This window comes from Heterodontus francisci, chromosome 3, assembly GCF_036365525.1.
Source record: "Heterodontus francisci isolate sHetFra1 chromosome 3, sHetFra1.hap1, whole genome shotgun sequence".
In the NCBI taxonomy this organism is placed as follows: domain Eukaryota; kingdom Metazoa; phylum Chordata; class Chondrichthyes; order Heterodontiformes; family Heterodontidae; genus Heterodontus; species Heterodontus francisci.
The window spans coordinates 169383937-169411360 of NC_090373.1; the positions used below are offsets into that span (position 1 = coordinate 169383937).

At 44.5% G+C, this 27424-nt stretch overlaps 1 protein-coding gene across 1 annotated transcript; it reads right to left on the reverse strand.

Annotated features, from left to right (window-relative positions):
• On the reverse strand, window positions 1-27424 carry LOC137364051 (myelin and lymphocyte protein-like). Its single transcript, XM_068027518.1, has 5 exons — window positions 27207-27424; window positions 23290-23457; window positions 7265-7387; window positions 959-1042; window positions 1-149 (listed from the first exon to the last, which is right to left on the reverse strand). The coding sequence occupies exons 1-4, from the start codon at window positions 27312-27314 to the stop codon at window positions 968-970; spliced, it is 474 nt and encodes a 157-aa protein (XP_067883619.1). The 5' UTR covers window positions 27315-27424; the 3' UTR covers window positions 1-149; window positions 959-967.

The window sequence follows — 27424 nt, forward strand, 5'->3', positions numbered from 1 at the left end:
ATCATATTGGTCTACATATTTCTTTTAATTTGTTTTAGGATCTCGGCATTGCTCCCAAAGCATATCTATTGCCAATCCCCAGATACCCTGAGAAGGTTGTAGTGGGTTTTCTTCAGTCCTTGTAGTGATACGGCTCCCACAATGTGAGTCTGTAAATTCAGTAACAAAATTTTATTCAGACTGTTTGCTTTAACCTGGTAATCCTATTTTCACATTTTACTGAATTCAGTAAAGTTTACATGCTCACTTGGGTTATAGAATGAGACAGGTTACATTTCATGCCACTTACACACAGTCACATTTCAATACATTTCATTAGCAGGGCTGACATGGTCAAAGCTTGGGACAGGCAAAGACGATGGATCAAGGGCTTGCTGAACACTGGATGAAAGCAAGGTTTGGGCAGTGTGAAATCTGTCAGGGTTTGGCAGTAAAATTTGGAAAACTGGAGCTCTATCCCTGCTTTCTTTGTGTATTTGCATTGAGGGGAGGAAGGGCTAAGGTAACTGTACCTGCCCATGGCCTGTCTCCATTTCTATTTTCAGTGACAGATATATGGACTGCCAGGCCTTTATATCTCACCCTGATACATGATAGAGGAAGCCACACTAGCTGTATTAATAGCCCAGGCCTTGAAAGTAAATTTAAAAATGTATATTTTTACATTTTTAGTATGTACTTGTGTTGATCTGTGCTGAGCTGGATTTGGGGCATGACAACTTTTCTCATGCGTAACTGCCCTAAATCTTTATACACTTGAATAGTCTGTCATAAAGAACAGGAATGGTCTGGGAAGAGTGGTTGGGACAAGGACAAGGAGGGGACGTAATGAAAATAGAAGGGAAATTAAAACATTTTATCAAAACAGAATTACCACCCCATTTACAATATAAAATTGCTTGACTGTGTTGTAAATTGAGAGATGTTATCCACAAACTCAACATTACGTTCCACACACCTCGAAGGGTTACACTGTTTTCCACCTTTTGAACGAAAACACTGCATGAACTACATAGAGCACAGTGGCCACATATGTGAATATCTGCAGAGTGAAAGGAAATAGGTATTGTTATATATTTTCAATTTTAATCATAATTCAAGTATCTGTACAAAGCGACAATGGCTTAGCATGTAAACTTTAATGAAATTATTGCCTTTGTATTCTTTCGGTGAGATCAAAGATTGGAATTTCACATTGTTAGTCCTCGTCCCTTGGGATTTACTAGAACTATAGAAATTACAGCCAGGAAGCCCAGCTCACCTGTGCTGGTGCCAGCTCTTCAGTTGCAGCTGTCTACTCTAATCCAACTTCCCTATCCTTTGCCCATGTTCATCTATTTTTTCTTTTCAAATATCCCCCTTTAATGTTACATTCTCTACTACAAGTGCGAGTGGGAGAAAAAAATAGAAGGAGACAAATGATTCTAAGTGTGACAGGTCAGATAGGGGAGAAGGAGAAAGGAAAAAATTTGATCCGGCTACTAGAGTCATAGGACTTTACAGCACAGGAGGAGGCCATTCAGCCCATCATATCTGAGCCAGCTCTTTGAAAGAGCTATCCCATTCGCCCTGCTCCACTCTTTCCCCATTGCCCTGCAAATTGTTCCTATTACTACTTAAGGGAACTCGAAAAATCTTAATAGGATTTAGCAATTCCGATGACAGACATGGAACAATGCAAGCATCAAGTGTTTTAGTGATTAGGGTCTCGGTGATTTAGAGATTAGTAGATTGACTACCATGTCAGGCCAGCTGGGATCCACTGCATGGACATCATATGTGAGAACTCCAGGACACTTTATGCGTCCTGGATAACTACATATGCTGGAAGTGCCACCAGTTGTTCTAGCTCAAGCTCCAAGTTTCAGAGCTTCAGGAATGTCTGGAATCACTGCAATGCATCTGGAAGTCTGAGAGTTTCCTCGAATGTACGTTCCAGGATGGGACCACCCCACAGCTGCAATAGGTGCAGGAGGTGAGGGAATGGGTGACCACCAGACAGGGTAACAGGAAGACACAGGTAGTGCAGGAATCACCCAAGCGAGTGGCACTCACTAACCAGTTTTCAATTTTGAATACTGAGAAGGGTCATTGCAGGAATGCAGTAAGAATCCACACCCCACCCCCAGCCTTCCTCAACACCACCCCCCCACCACCCACCCCACCAACACCACAAGAGATTTGACTGCACACAGAGGAAAAAGAAAGAGTAGAAATGCAATAGTCACAGGGGGTTCAATAGTTAGAGTCATAAACAGGCATTTCTGTAACGGCAAACATGATTCCCAAATGGTATGTTGCCGAATGGTGCCAGGGTAAAGCATATCGCCCAGCAGCTGCAGGAAATTCTGCAAGGAGAAGGAAAACGGCCAAAAGTCATGGTCTATTTTGGAATGACTGACATAGGTAGAAAAAGTGTTAAGGTCCTTCAGAAAGCATTTCCAGAGCTAGGAAAAAGATTTTTTAAAAAGGACCTCCCAGTGCTACATGCTAATGAGTAGAGAACCGGGGAGATAGTGCAAGTGGATGCATGGTTAGATAAGTGATGCAGGAGGGAGGATTTCAGATTCTTGGAGCATTGGGACCTTTTCTGGTGAAAGGGCACCTGAAATGGACAGTTTGCACCTGGAACGAAGCTGTTCTTGCTAAGAGGTTAATTAGCACTGTTGGGGAGGCTTTAAATCAATTTGGCAGGGGGAGGGAATCAGGAAATAGTAGAGAGGAGCAGAAATGAGATCTGAGGACAGAGAGATATAAACAGCAGTAAAATTAGAAATATCCCAAACGTTGCAGGGACAAAATTGTGGAAAATAGCACAATTGGCAAAGGAGGTATTAAATTATATGTAAGTCAATGTCTGTAGTGTAACTAATAAGGTTAGTGAGCTACAGGCACAAATTTCATGGTTGCATTAACAGAGGCATGATGCAAACAAGTCCAGGAATAGGTTCTTAATGTTCCTGGTTACCAAGACTTCAGGAATGACAGAGAAGGTAAAAGAAGAGGGGACGTGAAAGTATTGATTAAGGATGATGTTACAGTTCTAAATGGAAAGAATTAACTAGATGGTCTAGGATGGAAGCCATTTGGCTTGAGCTGAAGAATGGAGGGAGAGTAGTTACATTGTTGGGGGGTTTTATAGAGCTCCAAACAGTGAGAAGGAGATAGATGAGCAAATTTGTCAGTAGTTTTCAAAGGCATTTAACAAGAGTATAGTAATATTAGGAGACTGTAATTACCCTAATGTAGACTGGATGAAACATAGTGCTAAGGGAAGGAAAGGGATTTCTGAAACGTGGACAGAAGTACTTTCTCGATCAATGTCTCAATCAATCTCAGCAAAGAAGGAAGCTGTTTTGGGCTGATAAGGGGCAAGTAACATGTATGCCTTGTAACTATGTCAGTTTAGCCTAGTTGGTAACACTTGCTCCTGAGCCAGTAGGTTCAAACCCTACCCCAGAACGTGAGCACATAATCTAGGCTGATCCCCCACTGCAGTATTGAGGAAATGCTGCTACTTTATGAGAGTTGCTGTCCTTCAGAGATGGTAAACTGACTTCCTATCTATCTGATCTAAAGATCCCATGGCAGTGTTTTTCATTTGGTCAGCTGATTGTCTAACATGTGAAGAATCCCATCACCATGTTTCATCTTCAAACCAAAGGACTGAGAAAATAATACAAGTAGAGTGTATGGCTGGTGAGCATGAAATGCAAGTTGTCTGCCCATAGGGACACCCCCACCACCACCACCAACCACCACCCACCCCCCCCCCCCCCCCCCCCACCGCCCCAATTATCAAAACCCAGAGAGTTTAGGCACAGATTGACAATGTCAAGCATATGCAGCTCCCACCATCCTCTGGCCTGATATCTCGCGACCTATCCAGCCACAGCTATGCGACATTAACTGGAGCCAAGTAGGAGAAATCCCAGTCCCCAGTGACAGGGCTAAGCATAATAATAAATAAAGGCAAAATACTGCAGATGCTGGAAATCTGAAACAAAAACAAAAAATGCTGGAATTACTCAGCAGGTCTGGCAGTATCTGTGGAGAGAGAAGCAGAGTTAACGTTTCAGGTCAGTGACCTTTCATCAGAACTCAGACAGGGTTAAGCAATCAGGTGCCATCCGTGAGCTAGGATGGCTGGTCAATCAGTAGCAGTGTCCTGGAGTACTGCACACTTACCAGATGCAAGTATCTGATTACCAAGTCTGCCACAGACGCTTGACTCAGTTTTGAACTCCCATCAGGAAAATGTCAGCTTGACCTATAGAGACCCCATTTACCTTCATTTTCCAAGAAGGACAGTCCCTAATAGATTAATATACAACTGGGCCTTCAATAGCTGGCAGACAGTACTAGGAACTTCTTACAAGAAGGATGATGAACAGTATGAAATGTGTGACTGCATTGCCACTATCATCCCTAATTACAATATGGATATATACCACACCAATTGAATGGTGGTTCCACCAGTTGGAGGTACAGAGCTTCAGCAGTAGCTGCTTGCTTCACTGCAATCCAATCAGGATAGGCACAAAATCTTGGATCTATGCACTTGTTTCCTCATTCACAGTCTCCAGGTAATTCTCTATCAGCTACCTGACAAATACCTGTCTTCAGCATGCTGGAATGGACTTGCAGAGTGCCAGTAACCTTGATGCACGAAGTATCCGAGTCCAGTGCTATATCTTGCTCATCGCCAATTGCTTTATGAGGGGATTTGATAAAGGGAGTGCCTGCTATGGGACTTAACTGCACCACCCCTCCCCTGCCCCCAACCCCCTGACCCAAAGCCATAGTGACTGGTTAGTCAAACCTAAAAACCGTCCCCTTCTGCAACATTTTCCCCTTTCTCCTACTATTGCAAAAATATTGTGGGATTCCTTCCTTGACCAAGACCAACAAAAATAGGTTAATTGATCATCTCATTGTTGTTTATGGGGCCTTGCTGTGTGCAAAACGGATTCTACATTTTACCTACATAATAAGAGTAAGCCCGTTTCAAAGTACCGGTAACTCACTTAGCATCAATTGGGCCGCAGAGTGTCTATTTTTCAAGCATTACATGTCCTCCTAAGACTCTGAAATGGCAGCAGGAAGTGTGCTACCTGACATATTGGGTAAGAACTTTACTCTTAACCTGCTGATTGCAAACCTCCTGATCACTGATCACTACCCATGCCCCCGCCCAACCCCCCTTCCCCATCATCCCCTTGATGGCTTCCCCCTCCCCTGAGGCCCTGTTGCTCCTCCAAGTTTCTCACCTATTGATGTGAAGCACTTCTGGGACATTTCTGAGGGTCTTAATTATGTGCTACATATATGCAAGTTCCTTTTACAGCCTCTGGATTAATTTTTAAATTGTAGTTATTTTAACAATGTGTGTACAGTATTGTTAAAGCTGTAATTCTCCATTACCTTTTTCTGTTGGTGCATATAGCTGTTAAATGTCCTCATGTGATCATCCTACAAGTTAATAAATAGCTAGTCTGTGGCAGAAAACAAGAAGCGTTGTCTGCCTACCCATGCTGCTGACCTCTGCTTTGTGCCCTCCCCCCTCCCGGTCTGGATTACTGATGTTCACATTAGCATAAAGGCGATGGGGAGAACAAAATCAGAAAATGCTGGAGACATTCAATAGGTCAGGCAGCACCTGTTGAAAGCAGCTAACATTTCAGGCGTGAGCCTTTCATCAAAACCTGGTAAATAACTGGGATCAGTGCCATTTATTCCTGCATCACTTCTCTCAACATACTACACTATCTTCAAAACTATCATTATTATTATTATTTTATGTGTCTGTTTAGTTCAAGATAACAAATTGATTAAGTAGATGACAAGAGACACTCTTCTTTGAAAAGCGTCACGGGATCTTGAATTAAACTGACCTACAGGAAAAGGCAGATGGGATCTCAGTTTAACATCTCACCAAAAGAAGAATATTCAGTGATTTTGTTAGGTTTCCTTCCACCAAAGGGCTTTAGTGAACCATTTGGGTATTTGGAACAATATGACATTTTCTTTTAATTCATTCATGGGATGTGGGCGTCACTGGCTAGGCCAGCATTTATTGCCCATCCCTAATTGCCCTTGAGAAAGTGGTGGTGAGCTGCCTTCTTGAACCACTGCAGTCCATGTGAGGTAGGTACACCCACAGTGCTGTTAGGAAGGGAGTTCCAGGATTTTGACCCAGCGACAGTGAAGGAACAGCGATATAGTTCCAAGTCAGAATGGTGTGTGACTTGGAGGGGAACTTGCAGGCGGTGGTGTTTCCATGCATTTGCTGCCCTTATCCTTCTAGTTGGTAGACGTCATGAGTCTGGAAGGTGCTGTCTAAGGAGCCTTGGTGCGTTGCTGCAGTGCATCTTGTAGATGGTACACACTGCTGCCACTGTGTGTCAGTGGTGGAGGGAGTGAATGTTTGTGGATGGGGTGCCAATCAAGCGGGCTGCTTTGTCCTGGATGGTATCGACCTTCTTGAGTGTTGTTGGAGCTGCACCCATCCAGGCAAGTGGAGAGTATTCCATCACACTCCTGACTTGTGCCTTGTAGATGGTGGACAGGCTTTGGCGAGACAGGAGGTGAGTTGTAGCCACGGTATTTATATGGCTACTCCAGTTCAGTTTCTGGTCATGGCCATATTTTCCTAATTCTCGCTATTTATTTCCAGATTTTTAAAAACTCAATTCAAATTCTCAATGCGGGATTTGAACACGTTTCACTGGATTAGTAATCTAGACATCTGAATTTCTAATCATTACAGTACTATATCCCTGTTCCACTGGGATGGACAAAGTGGAAAGTGACGTACTACAAAAAAAATGCGCCACTTCTATAAGTTATCCCATAAATTTTGCTTGTAAAGATATCACCAGGTCATTGTTAGTCAAAAACTCTTTGATTATTAGTTGATGTAATTGCTCGTGTGAATGCTGAGTTCTGGAGCAGAGTTGTGATGTTTAGCCACTATGCTGAATCTAAGTTTAATGTAGTATGGCCCTATGGGCTAGAGTTCAAATAAGCATATTCTGAGATCAAGTAGAAACTAATTGTTGTAGACTAACAGCTGCTTGTAAATTTCGGGCAGTTGAGACAGGTAACCAAGGTTAAAGAAAAACAGCAGCAGGAAATGGTTGGCTCTCTGTCAGAAAATATAGGCCGATATTTTTATTTATACAAAATTTAGATTTGAGGCATAAGCTGAGAAAAGAGGAACCGTTAGGCTTGCACCGTTTTAGTTAATAGAGTGTGTGCTTACTGTAGCAGCAACATCAGTGTTGTATTCTTTTCCATTGCTACCTTCCAGGCGTACTGTAGAATTAGCCTGTAGGACTGCAGCACTGAAATAAAAAAGAGCCGAGGTACCATGGTAGACTGCATCCTGTTGAAACAAACCAAGGAAAGATTGCATCTTTAAAAAGCTCATTAAAATCTAAACATAACCTCTACTAGTATCTGGAAGTTTTCGACTCAAATGAGAAGAGATTGCTGCCTAGCCAACACCTGAAAGCATTGTAATCACGGAATGGCTGCAGAAATCTGGGTGACATTCAAAGTTGTGTCAATCAGGCGCCTTTTTCAATCTTGTCAGGAAAACCCTATATGCCAATTGGGAAATATTAATTTAATCGGTTGGAAATTTACCTTAGACTTCTACTGGGAAAAAACCCTACAAGTAACTTTTAAAAAACTAGCAGCCAAGATGGCCACTGACATTTACATCTGAAATACCAGGAGATTGGACTAGAGGCAAAAAGTCGAACAAGAAGCCCAGCCAGGACAAAGGCTTTCTCTAAGTGATTGAAATACCTATAAGGGCTTTGTCAGCACGACAGTCAAGGCCATCCCCACCCACTGACTTTGAAACAGACAGTCCCCTCCAAGTGTGCACCCTGGGGCATGTAGAACCTTGAATTTCATTAGAAGATTCCAGAAAAACCTCATTAGAAGCAAGGAGGATTGAGAAGAACCATGTGACTGCCTGTTCATCTCTGAAGAAACTAGAAGTTTTGTTACACAGACAAGCAGACAGGCAGCAACAGAGTGTACAGCATCAAAAAAGGCTGCTGCTCCCCCTTTCTCTCTTCTTTCTCTCTACCCAGAAAACATTAAGAAAAGAACCATCTGCGACTGGGGGACCCTCCAAGCCTACAGACCGCTACAGCCAACAGCCAGCAGCCAGGGGAAAAGAATCAACTACCAATTCTGCCTCAGGAAAACTCAAAGCAAAGTAAGCCAGCTGAAGTGCACTTTGACAAACCAAGAACTTCAAGAATACAGCTTCAGATAAGGACTACTGGATCACCCACTTTCAGGCTGTATTTAAGTTCCATTTATTCTGGACTTTAATCCAACCACCTAATCCATTTTCCCTCCTGTAATCTACTTGTGTGTGTGTGATTCTCATGTGAATGTGTGCGTGAATGTGTACGTATTTTTAAATTGGGGTTAGAGTGTTAAGTATAATAAACTTACCTCTTTCTTGTTTAAACTCAAGAAAACCCGTCTGATTGGTTCTTTCGTAATCACAGTAAAGGAAAAAGGGAAAACACTCACAGAGGTCTTAAGCACAACCGCTGTTTAAAAGGAATAAACCCTGTTGTGGTCAAATAAGAGCAAGAGGCAAGAGGGCAGCCCGAGACCCCCCCCCCCCCCCCCCCCACTTCCTCACCTCGCCGTAACAATCTGTATTATAAAGGAAAAGGTTTCTCATAATCAACAACAAAAACTTGCATTTATATAGTACCTTTAACGTAGTAAAACATCCCAAAGCACTTCATAAGAACGTTATCAGACAAGATTTGGCAGCAAGCCATCAAAGAAAATATAAGATGATCACTAACTTGGTCAAAGAGGTACTTTTTAAGCAACATCTTAAAGAAGAAGAGGTAGAGTGGTGGAGGGCTGAACGACATGGTGGCCAATGGTGGAGTGCTGAAAATCGGAAATGCATAAAAGCCAGAGTTGGAGGAGTACAGGGATCTCAAAGGGTTATACAGCTGGAGGAAATAGGGAGAGGCAAGGCCATGGAGGGCTTTGAACGCAAGGATGAGAAATTTAAAATTAAAGAGTTGCCGGACGGGGAGCTAATATAGGTCAGCGAGCACAGCAATGATGTGTGAACAGTACTTGGTGTGAGTCAGGATACAAGCAGCAGTTTTGGACAAGCTCAGTTTACAGAGGCTGCAAGGTGGTAGGCCAGCCAGGAGGATATTGGAATAGTCAAATTTAGAGGTAACAGGTCCTGCTCACTCATATTTGAGGACTTGTGCCAAAATTGGGAGAGCAAAGGCATAGAATGTACTCTGGGTGGAGGACTTCAATGTCCATTACAAAGAGTGGCTTAGTAGCACCGCTACTGACTGAACTGTCTGAGTTCTGAAGGACATATCTGCCAGACAAGGCTTGTGGCAGGTAGTGAGAAAACCAATACGAGGGAAAACATACTTGACCTTGTCCTCACCAACCCACTTCGCAGATGCATCTGTTGATGGCAGTATTAGTAGGAGTGACCACCGCACGAGATTTCTGTTAATATGAAGTCCTATCTTCACATTGAGGATACCCTCCATCGTGTTGTGTGGCACCACCATTGTGCTAAATGGGATAGATTCAGAACAGATCTCGCAGCTCAAAACTGAGCTGAGGCATTGTGGGCCATCAGCAGCAGTAGAATTGTATTCCACCACAATCTGTAACCTCACGGCCTGCAGATAATGAAGCAGTCTGTGCCCCCGTGCACCAAGACCTGAATAAAATTTAGGCTTGGACTGACAAGGGGCAAGTAACATTTGATCCAGGTAATGATCAGCTCCAACAAGAGAGAGTCTAGCCACCTCCCTTTGACATTCAATGGCGCTGCCATTGTTGAATACCCCACCATCAATATCCTGGGGGTTATCATTGACCAGAAATTGAACTGGACCAACCCCACATAAATATTGGAGCAAAAAGAGCAGGTCAGAAGTCGGGTATTCTGCAGAAAGTGATTCACCTCCCAGCATATCCTTCACTCTTATCACCATCAAGCCAAGTTACCAACCCTGATTCATTGAGGAGTGTCGAACAGAATGTCAGAAGCAGCACCAGGCATGCCTGAAAATGAGGTCCCAACCTGGTGAAGCTACAACACTGCTAAAGAACAGAAGCAGCATGCTATAGACAGAGCTAAGCAATCCCACAACTAACAGATCAGATTAAAGTTCTGCAGTCCTGCCACATCCAGTCATGAATGGTGGTAGAAAATTAACCAGTAATGGGAAGAGAAGGCTCCATGAACATTCTCCTCCTCAATGATGGCTAAACGCAGCATGTAAGTGCAAAAATCAAGGCTGAGGCATTCATAAACGTCTTCGACCAGTACTACCGAGTGGATTTTTCGTTGATTAATTCAAAGAAAAATGTAGGCATCACCAGCAAGGCCATACCAAATTGCCCTTGAGAAAGTGGTGGTGAGCCATAGCCTTGAACTGCTGCAGTCCATGTGGTGTAGGTACACCCACAGTGCTGTTAGGAAGGGAGTTCCAAAATTTTGATGCAGCAACTGTGAAGGAACTACGATATAGTTCCAGCCTTTGACCTGCTCGGCCTCCTCCTGCAGTCCCCAGCATCACAGATTCTAACCTTCAGCCAATTTGATTAATTCCACATGATATCAAGCAATAGCTGAACTCACTGGAAACAGCAAAGGCTATGCACCCCAACAACATCCCAGCTGTAATGCTGAAGACTTGTGCTCCAGAACTAGCTACGCCTCTAGCCAAGCTGCTCCAGTACAACTACAACATTGGCTTCTACCCGACAAAGTGAAAAATTGCCCAGGTATGTCTTGTCCACAAAAAGAGAATAAATCAGATCTAGCTAGTTACTGCCACATCAGCCTGCTCTCAATCACCAGCAAAGTGATGGAAGGTGTCGTCGACAGAGCTATCAAGCAGCATTTAGACACCAACAATCAGGTCACCGATGCTTAGTTTGGGTTCCGCCAAGACCACTGTCTCCAGCATTCCAGTTTTGCTCCAAATATGGATAAAAGAGCTGAATTCCAGAAGTGAGATGAGAGTGTCTGCCCTTGTCATTAAGGCAGCATTTGACCAAGTGAGGCATCAAGGAACCCAGCAAACATGAAGTCTATGGGGATCAGGGGAAAACCCTCCACTGGTTGGAATCATACCTCACACAAAGGGCGATGGTTATGGTTAATGGAGGCCAATTATCTCAGCCCCAGGATGTAACTGCAGGAATTCCTCAGGGTAGTGTCCTCAGTCCAACTATCTTCAGCTGCTTTATCAATGGCCTTCCTTCCATCATAAGGTCAGAAGAGGGGATATTCGCTGATGATTGCATAACTGAATGGCAAAAAGCCCAGGGGAAGAATGACAACTATCCAACTAGTAGTTGTGCAGGAGGAAGCTCTTGAACTCCTCATGAGATATACTGCAAGGAAAGGCAGTGAGAGATAGGAAAGTAAGAAGCCAGCCACCAGGAACAGATTGCTAACTGTGTGAATCAGTTAAATGAAGTGATTTGTCTCCATTATTGTGAAGTCTTCTATCACTTCTCAGTTACATCCAGAAGACCATCTGTCTATTGAATTAAGATGTATGTAGCACATTTTTGTACCTGTTACCTACAGTTGACCTTGAATGGCAGGGTAGGGTCATCAGCCATGGTTGCAGGGGGTATCTCTAGACTTCAGGAATCTATGGACACATTGCTTTGGCTGAATAATCATAACACACACAATCTGTACCTTTGGACAATGATATCACTTTCTACCGATTTTAAGGGAGTTGGAAAATTAAACTTTAGTGTACAGCTTAATACGATTATTTAGCCAAAGCAATGTGTCCAGAGGTTGCTGGAGACTAGAGATACTCCCTGCAACCATGGCTGATGACCCCACTCTGCCATTCGAGATCAACTGCAGATAACAAAAATGCACTACATACCTCTTCATTCAGTAGACAGATGGTCTTCCTTAGGGTTTTTATTGCCACATGGGCATCATCAACAGCGCCCTGGATTTAGAGGCATCCTGCTATTTCATTAACATTAAGTGCTCTATCTTTCTGCTTTGGTGGGTCTGTGAGGAAGGATTAAAAAGCTGGAATGAAACCTGAACAAGGCCTCCGGGACCTATTTAATACACTGATTTACTGCCAATATTTCAACATTAATGGAGTCACCATGCAACAGGTAGTATAAAAATTCAGAGCAGTGGTCACTTTAACAACCACTGATAAGGATATAAAAACAAGAAACGCTGGAAATACTCAGCAGGTCTGGCAGCACCTTTGGAGAGAGAAGCAGAGTTAACATTTCAGGTCAGTGACCCTTCATCAGAACACCTAATAAGGATATGTTCCAGTATAGTTTGCAAATCTGAGTTCAGCTGATGGCATAACTCCCATACTGCATCTGATGGGTCTCACAGCCATTTCACACACTGCTTGTGAGAGAAATCCAGGTATGAACATTATACTCTGTAGTCTGGGTGTCCATTGGTGAGGTTTTGATAGTATCTAGATGCCAGGCTCTTTCTGCATCTATCCTCTCTCAATCATCAAAATAGAGGAAGTTCCCAAAAATATGCAGAAATGTTAAAGTACTCACTAGAATCTAGCAAATAATGTCAGGAAAAACCCAATATGCCAAATGAGACGTATTAATTTTGTCATGCAGCCCCCCCACTTGCCAGGAATGAGGCACATTAATTTCACCACATGGACATTAAATTTTAAATTGTTGCTGGGAAAAAGAGAAGGCCTGTGACAAGTGCTGCCAGACTGGCTGGAAAGACATTTTTGTATATTGACAGACAGTACGTGAAAGGACAAAGGGGCTATTCCCTGCTCCAATTTAACTCACAATGGACCCTTGATCACTAGGTATTGTGTGGAGAGGAGACAACAACAAGAACAAAGAACAAAGAACAGTACAGCACAGGATCAGGCCATTCGGCCCTCCAAGCCTGCGCCGATCTTGATGCCTGCCTAAACTAACATCCTCTGCACTTTTGGGGCCCATATCCCTCTATTCCCTTCCTATTCATGTATTTGTCAAGATGCCTCTTAAACGTCGCTATCGTATCTGCTTCCACCACCTCCCCTGGCAGCAAGTTCCAGGCACTCACCACCCTCTGTGTAAAAAACTTGCCTCGCACATCCCCTCTAAACTTTGCCCCTCGCACATTAAACCTATGTCCCCTAGTAACTGACTCTTCCACCCTGGGAAAAAGCTTCTGACTATCCACTCTGTCCATGCCGCCCATAACTTTGTAAACCTCTATCATGTCGCCCCTCCACCTCCGTCGTTCCAGTGAAAACAATCTGAGTTTTTTCAACCTCTCCTCATAGCTAATGCCCTCCAGACCAGGCAACATCCTGGTAAACCTCCTCTGTACCCTCTCCAAAGCCTCCATGCCCTTCTGGTAATGTGGCGACCAGAATTGTACGCAATATTCTAAGTGTGGCCTAACTAAGGTTCTGTACAGCTGCAACATGACTTGCCAATTTTTATACTCTACGCCCCGACTGATGAAGGCAAGCATGCCGTATGCCTTCTTGACTACCTTATCCACCTGCATTGCCACTTTCAGTGACTTGTAGACCTGTACGCCCAGGTCGCTCTGCCTGTCAATACTCCTAAGGGTTCTGCCATTTACTGTATACCTCCCACCTGCATTAGACCTTCAAAATGCATTACCTCACATTTGTCCAGATTAAACTCCATCTGCCATTTCTCCGCCCAAGTCTCCAACCGATCTATATCCTGCTGTATCCTCTGACAATCCTCATCATTATCCGCAACTCCACCAACCTTTGTGTCGTCCGCAAACTTAATAATCAGACCAGCTACATTTTCCTCCAAATCATTTATATATACTACAAGCAGCAAAGGTCCCAGCACTGATCCCTGCGGAACACCACTAGTCACATCCCTCCATTCAGAAAAACACCCATCCACTGCTACCCTCTGTCTTCAGAGCCAGTTCTGTATCCATCTTGCCAGCTCACCTCTGATCCCGTGTGACTTCACCTTTTGTACCAGTCTGCCATGCGGGACCTTGTCAAAGGCTTTACTAAAGTCCATATAGATAACATCCACTGCCCTTCATCAATCATCTTCGTCACTTCCTCAAAAAACTCAATCAAATTAGTAAGACACGACCTCCCCTTCACAAAACCATGCTGTCTCTCGCTAATAAGTTTGTTTGTTTCCAAATGGGAGTAAATCCTATCCCGAATAATCCTCTCTAATAGTTTCCCTACCACTGACGTAAGGTTCACCGGCCTATAATTTCCTGGATTATCCTTGCCACCCTTCTTAAACAAAGGAACAACATTGGCTGTTCTCCAGTCCTCTGGGACCTCACCTGTAGCCAATGAGGATGCAAAGATTTCTGTCAAGGCCCCAGCAATTTCCTCCCTTGCCTCCCTCAGTATTCTAGGGCAGATCCCATCAGGCCCTGGGGACTTATCTACCTTAATGCTTTGCAAGACACCCAACACCTCCTCCTTTTTGATAATGAGATGACTGGGACTATCTGCACTCCCTTCCCTAAGCTCATCATCCACCAAGTCCTTCTCTTTGGTGAATACTGATGCAAAGTACTCATTTAGCACCTCGCCCATTTCCTCTGGCTCCACACATAGATTCCCATCTCTGTCCTTGAGTGGGCCAACCCTTTCCCTGGTTACCCTCTTGCTCTTTATATACGTATAAAAAGCCTTGGGATTTTCCTTAATCCTGTTTGCCAATGACTTTTCATGACCCCTTTTAGCCCTCCTAACTCCTTGCTTAAGTTCCTTCCTACTGTCTTTATATTCCTCAAGTGCTTCGTCTGTTCCTAGCCTTCCAGCCCTTACAAATGCTTCCTTTTTCTTTTTGACTAGGCTCACAATATCCCACGTTACCCAAGCTTCCCGAAACTTGCCAAACTTGTCTTTCTTCCTCACAGGAACATGCTGGTCCTGGATTCTAATCAGCTGACACTTGAAAGACTCCCACATATCAGATGTTGATTTACCCTCAAACAGCCGCCCCCAATCTAAATTCTTCAGTTCCTGCCTAATATAGGTATAATTAGCCTTCCCCCAATTTAGCACCTTCACCCGAGGATGACTCTTATCCTTATCCACAAGTACCTTAAAACTTATGGAATTATGGTCACTGCTCCCGAAATGCTCCCCCACTGAAACTTCGACCACCTGGCCGGGCTCATTCCCCAATACCAGGTCCAGAATGGCCCCATCCCTAGTTGGACTATCTACATAATGTTTCAAGAAGCCCTCCTGGATGCTCCTCACAAATTCTGTCCCATCCATGCCCCTAGCACTAAGTGAGTCCCAGTCAATATAGGGGAAGTTAAAATCACCCACCACTACAACCCTGTTACCTTTACATCTTTCCAAAATCTGTCTACATATCTGCTCCTCTACCTCCCGCTGGCTGTTGGGAGGCCTGTAGTAAACCCCCAACATCGTGACTGCACCCTTCCTATTCCTGAGCTCCACCCATATTGCCTCGCTGCATGACCCCTCTGAGGTGTCCTCCCGCAGTACAGCTGTGATATTCTCCTTAACCAGTAATGCAACACCCCCACCCCTTTTACATCCCCCTCTATCCCGCCTGAAGCTTCTAAAGCCTGGAACATTTAGCTGTCAATCCTGCCCTTCCCTCAACCAAGTCTCTGTAATAGCAACAACATCATATTTCCAAGTACTAATCCAAGCTCTAAGTTCATCTGCCTTACCTGTTATACTTCTCGCATTGAAACAAATGCACATCAGACCACCAGTCCCGCTGTGCTCAGCAACATCTCCCTGCCTGCTCTTCCTCTTGGTTCTACTGGCCTTATTTACTATGTCCTCCTCATTTATTTCACTAGCTGTCCTACTGCTCTGGTTCCCACCCCCCTGCCACACTAGTTTAAACCCTCCCGAGTGACGCTAGCAAACCTTGCAGCCAGGATATTAGTGCCCCTCCAGTTTAGATGCAACCCGTCCTTCTTGTACAGGTCCCATCTGTCCCTGAAGAGATCCCAATGGTCCAGATATCTGAAACCCTCCCTTCTACACCAGCTGCTCAGCCACGTGTTTAGCTGCACTATCTTCCTATTTCTAGCCTCGCTGGCACGTGGCACAGGGAGTAATCCAGAGATTACAACCCTAGAGGTCCTGTTTTTTTAAACTTACTACCTAACTCCCTAAACTCCCCCTGCAGGACCTCATCACTCTTCCTGCCTATGTCATTGGTACCGATGTGTACCACAACCTCTGGCTGTTCACCCTCCCCCTTCAGAATGCCCCCTGCCCGTTCAGACCCTGGCACCAGGGAGGCAACGTACCATCCTGGAATCTCTTTCACGTCCACAGAAGCGCCTATCTGTGCCCCTGGTCTGCTCGGACAAGACAATCCATGAGGGCCAGGACTGATTAAGCCAGCTGGTCACATGACTAACTGGCTGTTGCAGGCTTTTTGAACTCGCCACAGAGAATTTGAACTCACAAGGCTGCTTTGCTCCCGGACTGAGAACATATCTCTCCTATTGGCTCCCATCTCTTTCTCACCTGCTTCGGAATCCATTGAAGACACATGAACCCCAAGACAGAAAAGTCTCCTCCAGTGAACAAGGTTTAAGAAGAATACTGGGCCCCAACGAAAACAAGATCTACCTACAAGCAAGAACTACAGTGAGCTCGAAGCACATTGACAAAAAACTCTCCTCAGAGATTGCCTCAAACCTTTCCACTTTATTTTTCTTCTGCTCTTTTCTGTCTCTATCCGCATGTGCGTATCGCATATGCATGCTAGCATGGGGCATGGCATGTATCCGTAGGCATTAACCAAATTAGAGTTTTTAGATTAAGTTTAATAAATTTCACTTTTCTTCTTTAAACCTAAGAAAGCCTGTTTGTGCTCATTTCTTTACCTTATAATTGGGAAGCAGTGAATAAGGATTCACAAAGGTGTGTTTAAAATTAAACCCTGTTACAGTAAGACCAGATGAAAGCTGAAAGGGACACCTAGACACCATTCTCACCTGCTTGTAACAGAAATTTGGGTGCCAGCGTCCGGAATTCACCCACAGATAAACTGGAGAAATTAGAAGTGGGAAGCCAAATTGTTCCCAATCAAAGAAGAGCAAGATTAATACAGGTTTTCTTGTGGTTCTGTGTGTTTGAATACTAACATGTCTGCACCTGAAGCTAGTAGCTCTCCAAGCCAGGGTAAAGTAACTTAGGATAAGTTAAATGCACTGTCAATGGAGGAGCTGACAAAAATGGCTGAGCAATGTGTGATCACTGTACATGGCAAGGCTAGGAGGTCTGAGCTCCTAAGGCTCGTGGTCAACCGTTTTTCCCTTGAATCTGAAGAAGCAGAAGCAGTGTTAGAAGTAGACCCAGACAGGGTACTGCTAGCAAAGATACAATTGGAACAAAGGAAACTTGAATTAGAAGACAGGGGAAGAGAGAGAGAGAGAGAGAGAGAGAGGAGTTGGAGAAAGAAAGAGCCTTCTAGAAGGAAGGTAAATAAAAAGAAAGACAGGAGAAAGAAACAGAGAGGCAGGAGAGAGAGCGAGAAAGAAGCTTCCAGAAAGAATGCGATGAAAGAGAGTTGAAGTGGCTTTAGTTAGCTAGGAGGTGACAGAGTAACCCCAGTTAAAGCATGGCCAATATGGAGCAGCACAATTCAGGACTGGGTACAGAATTGTTAAAACTAGCTCATCTAATCCCAAAGTTCAATGAGGAAGATGTGGAGGTTTTTTTGTGTCTTTTGAGAAACTGGCAAGGCAGCTAAAATGGCCAAGTGAGACCTGGTCTCTCTTACTGCAAAGCAAGCTAACTGGAAAAGATGAGAGTTCATCAAATTATGAACTGACCAAAAATGCTATCCTCGGGGCATATGAATTAGTACCCGAAGCCTATCGCCAAAAGTTTAGAACCTTCAAAAAGCAAGCGAATCAAACTTATCTGGAGTTTGAATGAAGTAAGCAGCTGCCTTTTGATCAGTGGCTGAGGGCTCTTAAAGTACAACTCACTGATGAAAATCTCAGGGAAGTAGTTCTGTTGGAGGAATTTAAAAACTCTCTCCCACTCTCAATAAAGACCCATGTAGAGGAGCAGCGGGTTCAGAGAGTCCAGCAAGCGGCCATTCTAGCTAATGGGTTTGCTTTAATTTATAAGCCGGTTTCCTGGGGAGAACTTTTCCTAATCACCCTGACAAATCTGAAAAGGACAAAGGGTGGGAAGGTGATATCTAGGCAGTCCTGGAAGAGAAAGGAAAGCATGAGACACAGGGCGCCAGACAAAAAGAAAAGTGCTGTTAGCAAGAGTGAGACCCAGAGACTTGTGTGCTTCCATTGTAATAAATCGGGGCATTTAAAAGTTGGCTGCTGGAAACTAAAGGGAAAACCGGTAGAGTTAATCAGGGTACACCCGCTCAGTGAAGCCGAGGGCCTGAGGCAAAACACAGAACAAGCTATGGCTTTAACTGCAGTAAGAGTGAGACCCAGGAAGTTTACTGCAGCAAGTGCAGGAAAATTTAATAGGATTCTTGAAGGTTTTCAGGGCTTTGTGTCTGAAGGGAAAGTAACCCCATACCCCTCGAGTGGGGCAAGCAAGCCCATAGTAATTCTCAGGGAGACAAGGGCCACTAGATCCCTTTTACTGGGAAAAGGCCTGACCTTTCCCCCAGAGAGTGCAATGAACACTAAAATGGTGGTGAATGGTATTGGAGGGCAGTGTATGCCTGCACCTGCACACCGGGTGCACCTGGAGTGCGACCTAGTTTCGGGATCGGTGACCGTAGGGATTGTCCCTAGTTTGCCTGAGGACGGGGTTGACCTGCTCCTAGGTAATGATCTGGCTGGGTTGAAGGTGGTACCCTCACCAGTAGTGAAAGAAAGACTGCAGGAGGTCAGAGACAGGGCAGTGGTGGGAGATGGACCCCTGCAGTTTCCCTGAATGTGTAGTGGATCAGGCCATGTTCAAACCAGCTCCCCAGGGGAGACTAAATTAGCACTGCAGGCAGATGACCAGGTCTGTCTGTCTGAGACTTTCTTTGGAAAGTTAGAAGACCCAGGGAATGAGTTAAATAAATCTTCCCTAGCTGAGGTTCAGCGAGCCAACCCAGTATTATTAGAAATAAAAACAAGAAATGCTGGAACCACTCAGCAGGTCTGGCAGCATCTGTGAAAAGAGAAGCAGAGTTAACGTTTCGGGTCAGTGACCCTTCTTCGGAATTATTATTAGAGTATTATTAGAGTTAGCACAGGCTGCCCAGTCTGAAAGTGAAGCAAAGGGAGTCCCTGATTGCTACTATTTAAAGAATGAGGTACTGATGAGGAAATGGAGTTCTCCTCACAGACCTGAGGGCAAGGAGTGGACACTAGTTCACCAGTTAGTGGTGTCACAGAGGTACCAGAGAGCAGTATTAAGAAGGGCCCACAAGACCACAGTGGCTGTACATGCCGGTATACGAAAGACCAAATCCCGCATAAGACAGCACTTTGACTGGCCAAAACTCCACAAGGATGTGGTGGAGTACTGCAGGAGTTGCCACATGTGCTAGGTTGAGGGGAAACCCCAAACTACAGTGAAACCTGCACCCCTGAGTCCTGTACCGGTGTTAGGAGGACCCTCCAGCAGAGGGCTGGTGAACTGTAAGGGAACCCCTCCGAGAACAAATGGGGACAGGCAGGCACAAGGCTGGCAAAAGGTCAGACAGGGAAGAGGAAAAAGTGACCAAGAGGGCAGGTTAAAGGAAGTCCAGCAGGAATCCCGGATGAAAACCCCTATTGTGAGGTCAGCCAACCCTGAAAAATTTGAAAAGTTAGACCCCACATTCTCCGATGTAAATGCAGACTCTAGAAGCACCCCACCAGAGTTGCTAACAGCATTTACAGGAACCTGCTGAGACAGAGAGAGACCTCTAGGAGGGGCAGAGAAACCACGAGGTTGATGCTTCACCTAGCTGAAGTGCCATAGGGGAGTGCAGTAGAGTCTGCACAAATACCTGCAGGCAGGAGTGTCCCATAGAACAAAGGGGAGCTTAACAAAGAATCCTCCCCCATAGTCAGAGGACAAGGGAACCACTCATCCCCTGAAGTCAAAAAGCTTTGAATGACTCAGCAAAGCACTGAAAGAGAGTTCAGGATAGACCCGTCCACTACTGACTCTCCTGGAAAAAAAAAGGACCCCACCAGGGACAAAGACCCTAGGCAGTCACGGCAATGGGCAAACTGAAGAAAAACTTCCCCAAAAACCACATGGTTCTAATATTTGTCAGTTCCGAAGAAGGGTCACTGACCCGAAACGTTAACTCTGCTTCTCTTTCCACAGATGCTGCCAGACCTGCTGAGTGATTCCAGCATTTCTTGTTTTTGTTCCCCAAAAACCACATGGTTACAGGGATGCCAAAAAGGGGAAATTAAAGCAGCACTGGCACCCAGAAAAGCTTTAGGATTTATGAATGAATGGGAATGAATGTGAGAAATGCATGATTTTCTGTATCTTATATATATTTCTCTCAACCCTTTTAATGAAGCAGCACAGGTAGATAAGGTGGTTAGGAAGGCATATGGGATACTTGCCTTTATTAGCCGAGGCATAGAATATAAGAGCAGGGAGGTTATCTTGGAGCTGTATAAGATGCTGGTTAGACCACAGCTGGAGTACTGTGTACAGTTCTGGGCACCACACTATAGGAAGGATGTGATTGCACTGGAGAGGGTGCAGAGGAGATTCATCAGGATGTTGCTTGATCTGAAGCATTCCAGCTATGAAGGGAGCCTGGATAGTCTCGAGTTGTTTTCCTTAGAGCAGAGAAGGCAGAGGGGGGACATGATTGAGGTATACAAAATTATGAGGGGCATTGATAGGGTAGATAGGAAGAAACTTTTTCCCTTAGCGGAGGAGTCAATAACCAGGAGGCATAGATTTAAGGTAAGGGGCAGGAGGTTTAGAGGGGATTCGAGGAAAAATGCTTTCACCCAGAGGATGGTTGGAATCTGGAATGCACTGCCTTGAAGAGGCGGTAGAGGCAGGAACCCTCACAACATTTAAGAAGTATTTAGATGAGCACTTGAAACACCATAGCATAGAAGGTTACGGGCTAAATGCAGGAATATGGGATTAGAATAGACAGGTGCTTGATGGACGGCACGGACACGATGGGCCGAAGGGCCTGTTTCTGTGCTGTATAACACTATGACTCAAAATCCTTTTCACATTTTTTTGAGTCATAGAAGTGCAAGATTTTAGTACAAAAATGAAACCTTTTGTGACAGAGTATGAATATTTGTGTGAATATGTAGCACATTTTTAGTATTTTAAATTGGGTTAGAGTGTTAAGTATAATACAACGTGTTTAAACTCAAGAAAACCTGTCCGATGGGTTCTTTTGCAATCACGTTAGAGGAACAAAGTAACACTCACTGAGGTGGTAAACACAATCACTGTTGTTAAAAAGGAATAAACCCTATTGTGATCAAACGAGAGGAAGGGTGAAAAGGGAGCCTAGACCCCCTCCTCACCTGGCTGTAACAGTAAACTTTCCTGTCCAAGGTATCAACAGGGTTAGGAATTTGGAGTCCATTTCAGTCTATAAATGACACTGTGCTTCCCCACCTCTTGTCCTGATAATGCCGACATTGTAGTTGTGTCGTTACCTGGGGGTTGAATAGGAACAGAACAGTAGGAACACTTCTTTTTAGGCAGTCCCTCGGGAACGAGGATGACTTTCTTCAACTCCAGGGTTGTGGGTCCTTAGGTGACTGAATAGTCCAATTCTGAATCTGCCACAGGTGGGGCAGGTAGGAAAACAATGGGGAGAGTGAAACAACACCCACTAGTAGGACAGGTGTAGGGCAGTTTGCCAAATTTTTTGAGGGGTGGAATGGAAGAAAATAATGACAGGCAATCTTTTGGAATTTCATCAGAAAGCCACCCCTCCTTATTTTCATTCTTTGTAACTGCTATACGGCCCAGACATTAGGCAGTGAACCTAGGCCCAAATCTCCTGGAGCTGTGCTGAATTTTAATATGAAAAGAATGTAAAGAGGAAAAAGAGGAGAGCAATCAGATTATCCATAGGAGTACGGGTAATCACGGTGAGGAACAATTAAAGCAGCTGAAGTTCTAAAGTCCAGAGAGAAGGTGGCCACCATGCTTCATAAAAGAGATGTAGAAGCATGGAAAAAGCAGTAGCATGGGGATCAAACCCGCACCACAGGGATCAGAGACCCCACCATATGGATCAAACCCCTACCACAGGGTTCAGACTATCACCTAAGGAATCAAAGACTCCACCGCAGGGATCAAAACACCCCCCCTGTTCAAGGAGCAAACCCCCACCATTTATGCTAGACCCAGCCTAAGAATCAAGGAATCTCTGTTGTGTCCTGGCAACCTTCTTTTAATTCATCCTTGGATCTAGGCAAGACCAACATTTATTGCCAATCCCTAACTGCCTTGAGAAGGAGGTAGTAGGCCTTCTTCTTGAAACGCTACAGTCCGTGTGGTATTCTCTGTAGCAGTTTGATACTCACTAAGCCATTTCAGAGGGCCATTTCACATTTTATGACTGGGGGAGACATCTATGGCACCTCCCAATTGAAGATGCCGGAAATGCTAGGGAGATTAGTCAGCTTGAGTAGAGGATGCTGGACTGTCCCAGAAGAACAATCTGGCTTCCCCTGAGACCAGGCGTACCTGACGCAAGGCTAGGTCCTGATTTGAGGGTCAAATCATAAGAATTTCCATCCCTTTACCCCCACCTAGGGAGTCCCCGCCCTGGGCCCACATCTCTTACAAGATATGTAGGAAATCTTGCCTTTAGGTATAGCTTGAGGCCATTCTGGTAGATTCCCAGCAAACTTTTTTAAAAAAATGTATTCTCAGGATATGGGTGTCTCTGGCAAGGCCAGCATCTATTGTCCATTCCTAGTTGCCCTTGAGAAGGTGGTGGTGAGCCTTTTTAAACTATTGTAGTTTGTGTTGTGAAGGTACACCTACAGGGCTCTTAGGGAGTTCTAGGGTTTTGACCCAGCGACTGTGAAGGAATGGTGCTATATTTCCAAGTCAGGATGATGTGTGACTTGGAGGTGGTGGTGTTCCCATACACCTGCTGTCCTTGTCCTTCTAGGTTGTTGTTGTCTCAGATTGACCCAACAATTTCAAGATCAATCTTTATATTTGCTTTTGTGATTTGTCTATAAATAACTAAGTAACTCTGCTCTGTATAAAGTCCTAATATAATGAAAAATTGCATGTTTACCAAGAAACACCATGCCGTTGAATTTCGGGGCCATCCAGAGAAGTAGCAGATCAGCAACATCAGAGTTAACACAAAGAGGAGGATGGAAACAAATATCACCCAGCCTTGGCTATCTTTATCAAAAACTGCAATAGAAGCCACAAGGATCCAGACTAACCCACCAGAAACCTGTAGGAAGAATAGAAGATTTTTATTTTATATTTATACATCCAACATCAGCAGTTTCCCTAATGAATTATAAACAGCTTCTGCAACCCATCCTCCTCAGTATTAATTCTGTCACCACGTCTAAAGACATACAACTCAGTTGCAAACAGTATTGTCCTATTTGCTGCATTGGATGGTTCTTGAACCCACAAAAGGAGGAGCTGGGCTCCTTCTCCCATTGCTGCAGCCATTGCGTGTACTGTACATTATGACAAACCAGCTCTATCACTTGGCGTTCATAGGGAAACAGTGGTTGATTCTAGGTCTCTCTCTCCCCCCCTCCCCCCTCATCCTGGACAGCAATGGGCGTTATCCCATTTCTATTTGTGGGTCTCCTCGAGGTTCTCCTCAGGATATCACAGTTGCCAATTTCTTCTCGATGACTAGGATGATCCTATTACATCTGGATGTGTATTTGCATTGATATTTGGCTTGTCCATCCTTTCCTGAACTATACCATGAATTCTCACATTAAGATCCCACTAAATATTTTCAGATTAGAAGCACTTTATTGGTGGGGTAGTGGGCTTCCAAATGTCTAGATAAACACTTCTGGAACTATATTTATGGATTCTTTCCAGGGGAACGTTAACGCAGCAGCCAATTTACACAAGACAAAGACCCGCAAATAGAAATGGGATAACAACGAAATAATTTGGTTTAGTAATGTTGGTTGAGGGATAATTATTGTTCATGCCAAGGTCACTTCTCTTCTTTGCTTAGTGTCATGGAATCATTTACACCCACCTGAGAGGGCAGACCAGGCCTCGGTTTAATCGATCAATGCCAAATCTCTCAAATTCAGAGTTGAACCTATGCTTCCCTATCCTAACTCATACCAAGTCCTGTTCACATATCAACCCTGTGCTCACTGACCCCCATTGGCTCCCAGTCTACCAACAACTGGATCATAAAATTCTCATCCTTGTGTTTAAATCCCTCCATGACCTCGCTCACTTCCTATCTCTGTAAACGCCTCAGGCCTCACAACCCTCCAAGATCTCTGCTTTCATTTCACTCTGGCCTCTTAAGCAACCCCGATTTCCTTCGCTCCACTATTGGCAACAGTGCCTTCAGCTGTCTAGGCCCTAAACGTTTGGCTGCCTACCTCGCTCTGCTCCTTTAAGACCCTCCTCAGATCCTACCTCTTTGATCAAGCATTTCGTCATCTTCCTAATATCTCCTTCTTTTCCTTGGTGTCAGTTTTTGGCCTGCATGTTACATTGCCGCAACCGAAAATGGCATCGGACGTAAACTATGGCGGTCCGCACGGACTGCTCATCATGGAGACACTGAGATATTAAACGCAGCGGCTCATTTAAATGGCGGGGCCGGAACTGCCCCCCCCACCCCCGATGATGTGGAGGGGTTGGTCGATCCGTCCCCGGCAATGGCGTCAGGCGCCACTTTGCAAGCATCAACGCCATTTTTAAAGGGCTTTGAGCCCCATCATTACATTTTGAAGTTTTGAAGCGATAGTCCTGTAAAATTTATTTTAAAAAGTTAAATGCATATTTCAAGCCACTCTCTCACCTGACCCCCCCCCACCGCCAATAACCAGACACTCATTCCTTGCCCTCTCCCCCCCCAAAAAAAATACTTACCTTGTGTGCCTGACCTTCCCTCCCCAAAGGTCACAAACTTTTAACTTCATCCCCTTCCCACCATCCCCTCAACCAAGCAGACTAGATTGACCCCACTCCTCCCCACTCCACACTAAAATACTTTACCTGCTCCCTCCTCCCCGCCAGTGTCCCACATCAGATCTCGGAATGGAAATCCGAAGACATGGGAGTGCCGGCCGCCACCACCAATATGGCACCAGGACAGACAGCAGGAGCTGGTAAATATTTAATTCAACAATTTAACTAAATTTAAATATTTAAATTTTGGTCCCATCACCGAGTGGCCGGTGGGGGGTGGGGGGGCCGCCACGAGGCCTTGCCGCAGCCAGCAATATTGGGCCAGGCCTACCCGGCATCAAGGCCCGTAGCGGCCCTCTGCCAGAGGCATTTTCCGGCCCCCTCCCCAACCCCGCCATGACCCCGAGATTGGGAGGGGCTGTAAAATCCAGCCCTTTGTCTGATTATGCTCCTAGGAAGTGCTTTGGGACATTTACGACATTAAAGGTGCTAAATAAATGCACATAGTTGTTATTAAAGTATCGCGCAGTCATTTCTCTCAACAAGCCACAGGACTCTAAGCATACCTTTCCTTTCAATGTTAAAACTGAATACATAAATTATCTTAAAGGAAATGAATTGCATGAGAAAGGGGAATATTGAAAGCCTACAGATATCAAGCACTGAGTGGAGGAAAAAGCAGTATGCACTTGATGGGCCAAATGGTCTCTTTCTGTGCTGTAACATTCTATGATAATGTGTACAGCTACTAACACTTAAACAGTTAGCTGATTCAAAATACACCAAAATAATAAAAAAATCAGTATCCAGTGTGTTTTGTCCATAATTAATGGTCTACTTTTAGATCCAATGCATTTCATAAAACATAATAATATCCTGCTACTATCTGTCATGACCTCTGTGATAGCAGTTACTGCAGTAGATTAAACTTCTCATTCTGTCTGACTGAAGAAAACAAGGACACTCTTAAATCTGCTCTAAATAATCCAGCAACACCTGGAGCCCATGTATCGGTGCCTATGGCAGCTATTGGTTTTTGTGCAGTTGCATAAGATGGGCAATGATTGAAATTAATTAGTCAGCACAAGTAATCTGCCCTGCTCTAAATTCAATATGATATGCCTGGCTTCTTGCTTTCAATTTGTACAATGACTTGGATTGAGTCAGGTGATTAAAACTGAGGGTTTTTTCTCCTTTTCAAACAAAATTGAGACTTTTTGCAACCTTGGTGTCATATCTGACCCTGAGATGAGCTCCTGACCACGTATCCATACCACCACCAAGACGACTTATTTCCACATCCATAAAATCACCAGACTGCGTCCCGGCCTCAGTTTATTCCCTGCTGAAACCCTCATTCGTGCCTTTGTTGCCTTTAGACTTGACTATACCAATACACTCCTGCTGGCCTCCCACATTCTACCCTCTGCAAACCTGAAGTCATCCCAAACTCTGCTGCCCATGTTGTAACTCGCACCAAGTCCCATTCACCCTTCATTGCTGTGCTCGCTGACCTACGTTGGTTCACAGTCAAGCCAAAGCCGTGATTTTAAAATTCTCAACCTTGTTTACAAATTCCTCCATGGCTTCGCCCCTCTCTCTAATCTCCTCTAGCCCCATAAATCCAAGATAATTGTGATTTGCTAACTCTGGCCTTTTCAGCATCCTGATGTTAATTACTCCTCCATTGGTGGCTGAGCCTTCAGCTGCCAAGGCTCTAAGCTCAGGAATCCCCTCCCTAAACCTCTCCACCTCTCTTTCCTCCTTTAAGACACTCCTTAAAACCCATATCTTTGAGAAAGCATGTTATCATCTGCCCCAATATCTCCTTATGCGGCTCGGTGTCAAATTTTGCTTTATGACACACCTGTACCTTGTGATTTTAATGTTAAAGTCACTTCAAAAAATACAAGTCATTGCTGTTGTTTTAAACAGAAAGCAAATACTATTGAAACTGTGCATTGGTGTAAAAATCATCTATCACAAAACATTCTACTACATATTAGCAAGCCAAAGCAAAGGTATTTCCTGCATTTTTTCTAACTGAAGCATTTTTGTTGTACTCACAAGTTCAGGAATCATTAAGAGATCTGGGATGCTGGTTAGTAATTTGGTCCCTGCAGGAATTATACAGTCAGATGGAGGGTCAACGTTGCTGGTCTCCGGTGATGCCATGGTTTTTTTTCTCTCCCAAAGAAAACTTCTGTCAATTCCCAATGGCTTTGCTATTGTTTACAGCAAGGAGCGATCACAGCATGGCGAAATGAGCACAGATTTGGACACAC

What these genes read in the sequence shown, in the direction of transcription:
- LOC137364051 (XM_068027518.1), bottom strand. Translation starts at nt 27,314, where the DNA reads ATGGCATCACCGGAGACCAGCAACGTTGACCCTCCATCTGACTGTATA. An exon ending in TCTTAATGATTCCTGAACTT is followed by an intron (nt 23,458 to 27,206) that starts GTGAGTACAACA and finishes TTCTTCCTACAG; the next exon opens with GTTTCTGGTGGGTTAGTCTG. An exon ending in CAACGGCATGGTGTTTCTTG is followed by an intron (nt 7,388 to 23,289) that starts GTAAACATGCAA and finishes TTGTTTCAACAG; the next exon opens with GATGCAGTCTACCATGGTAC.